The sequence below is a fragment of the Gracilinanus agilis genome, chromosome 1 (assembly GCF_016433145.1).
Source record: "Gracilinanus agilis isolate LMUSP501 chromosome 1, AgileGrace, whole genome shotgun sequence".
Lineage (NCBI taxonomy): Eukaryota > Metazoa > Chordata > Mammalia > Didelphimorphia > Didelphidae > Gracilinanus > Gracilinanus agilis.
Window position 1 is genome coordinate 571,902,910 of NC_058130.1, and position 10,056 is coordinate 571,912,965.

The 10,056-nt window shown below is 31.2% G+C and overlaps 1 protein-coding gene across 1 annotated transcript in view; it reads right to left on the minus strand.

The window, feature by feature from the left end:
• Positions 1-10,056, minus strand: part of RTTN (rotatin) — a 233,494-nt gene that overhangs the window by 126,598 nt on the left and 96,840 nt on the right. The window contains exon 26 of the mRNA XM_044667121.1: positions 2,946-3,090. Within this exon, the coding sequence (XP_044523056.1) occupies positions 2,946-3,090 (145 nt within the window). The remainder of the gene's footprint in view (positions 1-2,945; positions 3,091-10,056) is intronic.

The window sequence follows — 10,056 nt, forward strand, 5'->3', positions numbered from 1 at the left end:
TTTTTAAAAATCAGATTTTTTTTGTTTTTAAAATAGCTATAGTTTGCATGTTAAAAGTCAGATTAAATAAACCTTAAGTGTACTACTTCTAAGAAACAGAATGAATTCTCTTTTCTGAAGCACAATGCAAAGTAGGAAAGAGATTAATCTAACTGGTGCCTAGTGATCTCAAGTGCCTACTTATTCCTGAAATCTTTCTCTTCGGACATTAGTATTCAATCCTAATTTAAACCACCCACTTGGGTCATTATTTTTTCACTGCTGACCTCTAAAACAGTGAATTCCATAATGATGGTTCATTTTCTTTTTCTTTATGCTCACAATACTATTCCTCATCATATTCAATTTCACACTCATCAGTGAGCAAAAGAATTAGGATGTACAATGTCCTCAGTGAACTCTAAGTGAAAATGAAGCCTAAAAAAGGAGACATAGGTATATATTTTGCAATTTTATGTATTCTCAGGAGAAAAAAAAGCAACATTTTTACAATTAGAATCTTTAAACAATTTTGAAGTAATTTAAATATAACTACTTGAAGATTAAAAATATTTAGCTATTGCTAAATAAGATGATCTTAATACAAATTGTAATTTAAACAAAATGGGTAAATTCTGGATTGCATCCAGTAAACATGTTGTTTACATATACTAATATCCCTATGACTATATATGTGTAGGAATTTGAAACAGAATTTATCATATCACTTCTCTCCTCTACCTTACTTATTTCTCTTTGAGTTTTATGAATCAATCAGGAGTAATTTTCTTATGTTTCCATTAAGTACTGTTGAAGTTATCTTTTGCTCCTGTAACATTTGTATTATTTTTCATCTTGAACAGCAGAAACAACCATTCTGACATACCACATCTGTGACTTGTTTACATCTCTTCTTATCCATTTTGGCATTTCCAAATGATTTAGAAAGATACGAAGATACTTCAATGAAATTTCTATAAATTTTCTCTTGCCTGTGTATTTTTTCAGCTTTCTGTTTATCTTTCATCTTAGTCTGTTTATTAATTGTAAATCCAATAGGCAATATCTAATTCTACTATACTGGTTCTCAAATTCATTATTATTCTCTCTTTTTTTTTAACCATAGCCCTCTGTCTTAGAATCAGTACTGTGTATTGATTCTATGGCAGAAGAGTGGTAAGGGCTAGGCAATGGGTGTTAAGTAACTTGCCCAGGATCATACAGCTAGGAAGTGTCTAGGCCAGATTTAAACCCAGGACCTCCCATCTCTGGGTCTGGCTACCAATCCACTGAGTCACCTACCTGTCCCCCAACAAATTCATTGTCATTCTTAATATTTAGTATCATTCTCTAAATAATAAAAGCTTGATTAGATGCATCAGTTTGGAATTGTTTTATACTGCACTTTGTTCCTCTGTGCATATATGATCAACTTTGCTCATATATCTGTGTATGTGTGAAAATGTGTGTATATATATACACAGACACACAGAGGAAAAAAATCTTGTACTTAAGTGCAAGAACAAATATAGACATATATAAGTACATATAAAATTAAAATTTTTATGTAGCTAAAATTTAAACATTTCATAAACTATTCAAATTAATTGATTACATTATATACCTTAAACAAATAAAAGTAGATTACAGAGAACAAAAAAAAGGATATTTTAACTTATTTTTTTAAATTGTGTTTCTCCACATAAGATATTTGGAAAGAACAGTGGCTCCTTAAAATTGCTATTTATTAGGTTGGAGTTTTTTTATGTTTTTTTTTTTTATTTTATTTTTGTAGGTTCCTTAGGATATGGATCTTTAGCGTACAGAATCATAAATTTATACTTGGAAAGAATCTTAAAATCTTTAAAGTGTAAGTGCTTGTATGGGTGAATGTTATTCTCTCTGTATTAATTCCATCTCCTATAACAAGAACTGAAATCTAAGCTCCTATCCTGGCATCCCTCTGCACTATTTTACTTGCTCTCCTATTCCTCCACTCTTAGGAGGTATATAACTCTGCCCAGTTCTATTCACATCTCAGTAAGATATCAGCATACAAATACACAAAATGGTTTTATTTTAAGTAACAGTTGCTGACGTTTATGTAGCACTTTGAGAATTGCAAAATATTTAACATATATATTGAACTAAGGTGACTCACAACATGACTGCCAGGTAACTACAGATTTCATCATTCTTTTTTTAAAGAGTTCTAATTTAGTTTCAGACACTAGCTGTGTGACCCTGAGCCAGTCAATTTATTTCTATCCATTCTACTTTCCTCATTTATAAAATGAGGATTATTACCTATTATTAGGTATTATTACTAAAGAACTTAACCTCCCAGGTTTGCTGAGGATAAAATGATGTTTGTTAAGTACTTTATTAAACATGAAAGCACTATATATGCTAGCTATCTTTATTAGGAATTTTAAATGTGAGAAGCAGGATTCAAACTTATGTTACTACTCACTTTTCTTAATTTTTTATCAGTATATTTACTGGCTAGTACATAGAAAACCCTTAAAAATGTATTTATTGTAGAGAATTTTTCCAGGTGAAGTGGCAGAGAGAAAATGGAATTCAGAGACTAGGGTTCTTGTTCTGTCACTGACATGGACTGACTATGTGATGAAGGCATATAAAGTTTCCTATCTTAACCTTAGTAGATAAAATGAGAAAAATAATTGTATAACAGTATAATAATAATAGTAAAATAAATAATAGGGTTGTGATAAAAAAAAGATTTGTACAACCTTAAAAGTACCAGATAAGTGGAAGTTATGTATTAAATATCTTTTAGCATAATTAATACCCCATCAACAGAAAAGCATTACTACGGGTCTGATTGGCAACATTCATTAAGCAAAACTCTATGAAATGTTCATATCCAAGAATAAGTTAGTAATAATTTTCAGGTATTACTTCATACTTAAAAAATAATTCAGTCATATACATATTCTTACATGTTTGAGAAGTATTTCCAGAATCCAATCTAGAAACTCTATCACTGGACCATTTCTGTGTTCCTTCAGTAACTTATTCATAAAACACATGATATCAGCCAGTAGCTTCTCATCTTCAAGACAAGCAGGAAGTACTTGAAGAAACCTGCAATGTAAAACATGGCACAGGTTTTATTTACTTTTTTAAAAACGTATTACAAAAAACCCACAAAATTATGAAAAGTATAGATATCAAATAATAAAATAGAGCTAATACTATGATACAAAATACTAAAATAAATGGATTATAAATTGTTATCCATTTTCTGTATAATACTTATCATATAATAATGACAATTATAAAACTCAAAATGATTAAAAAGCATATTCTAAAAGCAAAAACTATCATAATGTGCAACTGATAAATACTAAACTCCTTCTCAATAAATTCAGAAATAAAGCAAAGATTTCCCTTTTCTTGTCACTATTTTAATGGAGATCTCAATGTTAAAAATGGCAACAAAACAAGAATTTAAGGTACCTATAACAACAAGGAAGTATGCAAAAGGATAAGACCTAGCTCACATGTTGACTTCCTAATATGATATCACCCACCAATGTTTTACTTATTTGTTCATAAAAATACTGTTGTTCCTTTTTCCAATCATTATCTTTTATCATTTTATCTTTTCCTATCCTTTATAACTCTTAATCATGACCTTTATTCTCATCAACCTCCATCCCCTCCATCATTCACCTCTTCCTAGGCTACCACCCCTGTAATAGTTCCCTTTTCTATCTAGGCCCCTCATAAAACCAACACAACTCCATGCTATCACTAAATCCCTTTCTCCCTGGTACTATCTTTAATCATGGTTTGCAAAAATAAAATCCTGAATTACTCCTCCTACTCACTACATTTCATTTTATTCATGTGTTGAAGAAAATTGGGATAAATCACACAATCATGCAGAATGGGACCATTACAGATATATGTTATCTAATCTCAATCAGGCCTTCACTGCAACAAAACAATCCTTCTATTCCTCCCCTAAACAAATTTGCTATGCTACTCTCCATTGAAGCTATTCCAAATATTCTTGTCTCTCCTCAAGTCTCCCAAAGCACTTCCTTCCTCCTTTCCCCTTACCTGTGGATATTATCTCATAGGATATCATCTCATAATTCACTGAAAAATTAAGAGCATTCACCAACAGCTCCTCTTTTTTCCCCCTCTTCCTCATCTTACATCATTCAATCATCTTCCACTACTAGCCAACTCCTTCACTCCTATCTCACATTAATAGTCCTTGTTGCCAAGGCAAACTGATGCCAATGGCCTCCCAATTTATCTCTATGCTCTTTCAAGATCATATAGCTCTGTTGCCTAAAAATATGCTGATAACTCTTTGATCCTTAAAACAAACAAAACTTGTTTGATCCTATCATCCCTGATAACTACCATAAATTCCTTGAACAATTTATCTATACCAAATACTAATTCCCCTCATTGCATTCTTTTAAAACTTTTACAAGCTGGTAAGGCTCTGTCTTTAGCCTACTTCTCCTTTAAATCTGTATATGCTATAACACTTGATGTTTGCATCAACTCCCAGGGTTCAAATATAATCTCTAAGCATATGATTCCCAGGTACATATAGCTCTCCTAAGCTATAATCATACATCACCAATGGTCACTTGGGAACCTTGACCTGGATATCCTATAGCATCTCAAAATCAATATGTCAAGACAGAAATTCATTCTCTTTTCCCCAAAATGCTCTCTTTTCCCAGCTTTTCCAGTACTGTTGAGGGCATCACTATCCTCATAGTCACTCCTACCACAAACTCTCTATCACTTTAAAATCCACTATTGTCTTTCCTTTTAGAATGTATGCCTTTTGAGGATAGAGACAGTTTTTGCCTTTTTTTTGTATACCTACCACTTTATATATACCCGACAAAAAGTAAGCCATTAGGGAACAACTAGGTAGTTCAGTGGATAGACAGCCAGGCCTAGAGACAAGAGGTCCTGGGATCAAATCTGACCTCAGACACTTCCTAGTTGTATGACCCTGGGCAAGTCATTTAACACTACCCCCCTTTCCAACCCCTATTGCTCTTCTGTCTTAGAACAAATAAGACATAAGGCAATAGTTTAAAAAAAAATAAGCCAGCAATAAATGTTTGCTGACCAACTAAAGATAGGAAAAAATTTATAAAACTATCCCTATTTGTGGATGATATTATGGTTTACTTAGAAAATAAGAAAGAATAAGCAAAAGACATTAATTAAGACAACAGTGAGTAAAATAGCATGGCACAAAATAAGCTCAGAAAAATGTATAAAGCAATAACAAAATGCAGAAGTAAATGATAGACTGGCATGTCCCATTCAAAAAAACCAAAGTCAATCAAACATATAGTTGAGTTATATATACATGTATATACATGTGCACACATATTTGAACATATGCAAGTGTATATATTTTGCATATATAAATATATATGCAATTACATAATGTTCCACAAAGACAAACATTTGAGTTACCACAGGAGCCAATCTGATTTCAGAAGTCTGAAGACCTACAAATCAAAAGAGAGGTAATGGAGGGAGAAAAGGAGCAAAACTTTATTAGATAGGAACAATGTGCTGATTTTTTTTACTAGGTAGAAAGGAGGAAGGATTGAATTAATGCATAGTGAAAGAAGTGTTTGTTTTTTTTTCTTTTTAAAGTAGCATTATATAATAACTTTAATGCACTTAAGCAGGGACGCTCTAGTAAATGTCTGACAACTGGTTCTTAAAATTATATATATATTCACAACACACTTTTAAGTTTAATCTACTTGATTAACATTTTCTTCATCACTTTCTTTTATTCTTAATTTTTTTTAAACCCTTACCTTTCATCTTGGAGCCAATAGTATTGGCTCCAAGGCAGAAGAGTGTTAAGGGTAGGCAATGGGGGTCAAGTGACTTGCCCAAGGTCACACAGCTAGGAAGTGACTGAGGTCAGATTTGAACCTAGGACCTCCAGTCTCTAGGCCTGGCTCTCAATCCACTGAGCTACCCAGCTGCCCCCCATCACTTTCTTAAGACTAATTAATCAACAAAACAATAAACTGAGTCTTAATTTGTGTAGCATTTGTTGATTTCCAAAATGTTAATGCTCACACCAAAAATGTAACAGTTGACACTGGAGCTAGGATGAGCCACTCACACACAAGAAAACCAAAAGCAAAAAAGGGCAACACAGGCAATTTTATTACTACATTGCTAAATTACATATATGCATAATATATATACATACATGCACACATATTTCAATCTACACAAAAGAAATCAAATTAATAAACAAGCAGATAGTAAGTACAATAGGGCCCCCTTATCAATGGTTTCCTTTTCTTTTTGAGTTTTCTGTTTTCTTACTGATTTTTCCAGTTAACATGAAGAGCTAGAGGTCTACCCAGACAATGTTATGTATTCACTTTTACTTTTTTAGGGTTTTTTATTTTTTATTCGTTTTTTGAAGGCTAGAAGGGAAGATGCAGAGCACCCAGACAAGGGGCAGAGGTAGGGAAAGGAAACGCATATATACGGAGTCACAGCAAGAGTTCATTTATATCTGCAGTTTCAGCCATCCAGGATAGGGCTTGGAACATATACATCACTGATAGAGGGGTCCTATTAAATACATTATGTGCCATGATGCTGTACTAAGCACTAAAAAATGCTTAGGAAAAAAAGCAAAATCAGTGCAGGAAATTAAATTCAAATTAGGGAGATCAGTAGATACAAGAGAAACACTAAGTCTTAAACTGAGTTTAAAGTTTTTTATATAATCATCTTTCTTATTATTTACATATTAAAATTTTATGTATATTGATTATTCAGTTCACAATAAAAAAGAGAAAAAACTCAAATTAAAGGAGTACTTAGTACACATGTCTTGGCAACACCAATATTAGAAAAAAATATTACCAAAACTATTTCACAGATTTAGTGCCTTACCAATACAACCACTAAGGAGCCATTCTGTAGAGCTAAATAAAATAATAACAAAATTCACCTACAAGAAAAAAAAGGTCTAGAAATTAAGTTAAAAATGAAAAAAATAGGAGGGGAGAAGAAATAGCATATCTAAACATAAAATTATACTATAAGGCAATTATCAAAATAATTTGGTACCATTTAAAAAAGTAAATCAGTGGAAAGATTTGATAAGGAAAAATTCAAAACAACTCAAGTGTATGATATGCATGACAAAATGAATTACTTAATATTAGACAAGAATTACCAAAAAGTATTTCAACAAATACTAAGTTTAGAGTATATTGTGTAACATCTTACACAGTATATTACATTATGTAGAAATGGAGATGACCTAAATATCAAAGAGCAGAACATTAGTTTTTAAATTAGAAAAGAAACAAATCAGGTATATATCATGGCTAGAAGAATATTTCACCAAATATGGAACAGAAACAATGACAAATGATAAAATCATTATTTAAATCATAAAACATTGAGTATATTTTTCCTAAACAAAAGAAATACAACTAGGGTGAAAAGAGAAGTTATCAACTGGAAAAAAAAATCTTTCCATCAAGTATCTATGACAAAGATCTAAGAAAGATTAATATATGATACAAAGATCCATTCTGTAATTGATAAGTGAAAAGACATAAACACAGTTGTTAAAAGAAGTATAAAGCATTAACAATAAAATCAGCTATATGTTCCCAAATCAATAAGGAGACAATGAAAATCAAAAACAAAAAACTCAGGTTTCAACATTACAGATATAAGTCAATGTTGGAGGAGTTGTTAGAATATAAGCAGGCTAATACAAGAGTGGTCAAACTGTTTATTGGTCTAATTGTTCTGAGAACAATTTGTATTGTTCTCAGGGCTATTCTTTGAATCAGAGACTTTACTACAAGGCACAAAGCTCAAGGGCATTAAAGATAGAAAAGTTACATAAACAACAATATATTTATTTGTAGCAGCAATAATTTCATAATAGCAAAGAACAAAGTAGATGTCCACTAATAAAGGAAAAGATAACCAAATTGTGGTGCATGAATATAGGACAATTTAAATGAACCATACAAAACAAGGCAAACAAAACCAAAACAAATAAATAAATAAACCAAACTACAACATGCAAATGGACAGAATAATAAAACGATCAAAAATGAATGCTGTGGAACCAAGTTTGATACCAAAGAAGAAAAGTGACAATGTTTTTCCCTCCCCTGTCTCTCCAAGGAAGTGGGGAACTATAGGTGTGAATTACTATACTACATATAATTTCATATTTAATATGTTGATTAGTTTCTTTTTTTATTTCTTCCCCATATTTTTCTTTGAGATAAGAGATGGCTATCTGAGAGGTAAGAAAAAAAGCTATATTGTGAAGTGTGGCTGATGGAAAAAGAAGATATCAATAAATGGTAAAGTATTTCTGAATACAAAAAATTGACTGATCTCATTTTTTAAAAGATTTACTGGGTTCCCTGAAAATTCCTACATAAAAAAATACATAATTCACAAAATTATAAATAAAAAATGTCCTAAACTAACTAGAACCAAAAGGAAAGTTATAAAGCTATAATCCAAACCTTGCCCATACAAAAAAAATTAAAAATTCCTAGCACTTTAGGTAAAAGAAAATATATTTCAAGAGAAGAAGAAATTAACCATTAAGAATTTATTAAACAGATGATGTGTTTAAGATATTGACTGTATCAGATGCTAAGAAGAGGAGGGAAAAAAAAGAAAAAAAGAAACCATCTTTGCCCTAAGGAAATGACATGCTATCTCAGAAGGCTTTATATACATTTATAGATATATATACAAAATAAAAATAAGGCAGTAAGCAAAAATATGCTTTAGATCACTTTGGGCAATCCCAGTGGTCTGTTAGTTACATTTTGATAGCCACTGCTCTAACATTTCTGTAATTTTAAATTACCGCAGAAGAAAACAAAGGACAGTAATTCAACATGTAGTAATGATTTTACTATTTAAAATCTTCTTAGAATTGGTAAATATACCAAATTTATATAAGGACCTGAACATATTTTAACCATATACATTTAAGAGGCTAACTAGTAATCCAAGAAGCTGTAGCTATACCAAATTATCTTTCAAGAACCTTAACACGAGCATTCTTAGTCCTACTATTTTGAAAAACAATTTGAAACTATGCTCCCAAAGTTACTAAATTGAGCATACCCTCTGATCTAGTAATCGCTCAATTAGGTCTATATTTCGAGAAGACTGAAGAAAGAAGAAAAGGGCACATATGAACAAAAGTATTTAAAACAGTTCTTTTTGTAATGGCAAAGAACTGGAAAATAAGGAAGTGCACATCAATTAATGAATGGCCTCACAAATTATGGTAAATGAATGTAATAGAATACTACTATGCTATAAGATACATTAAAAGTGACTGAGTGTAATAAGCAGACCAGCAGAACAATTTTTACTACAAAAAAAAAAATTGAAAGATGAGAACTCAGTGCAATGATCAATGATTCCTGAGGAATTAAGATGAAGTGTGCAACCGACTTCTTAGACAGAAAGATGATGGATTCAAAATGAAGAATGAAATATATTTTTTGGACATAGCCTATGTGAGAATTTGTTATACTTGACTATATTTGTTATGAGGTTTTGTTTTTCTTTCTTTTTCTGTCCTTTTTTTGTATTAGGGAGTAGAGTGGAGGGAGGGAAGATATTGAAAGGGAGAAAAATGGGACTGAGAAAAAATATAAATGCTTGTTATTTTAATTTAATTCTTTTAAAAAGCCCACTAAGATTTCATTATTTAGAATCATTGATTTTGAGCAAAAACACACCTTAGATTTCATCTTTTTTACAGATAATGAAACTGATGTTTAGAGAAGTTAAGTGACTTGCCCAAGATCAAAGGGAGCAGAAGAGGAGGATTTGAATTTAGTTTTTCTTTATCCAAACATAAACATTTAAAATTTTTATTTTAACATGAAAATGATTTAAAACCATATTTTACAAAATATGCATAAATAGCTCCTTACTTTTTCTATATATAGACATCAGTGATCAGGTCAACTTATTAAAAGTTATAACCTATGGCAAACT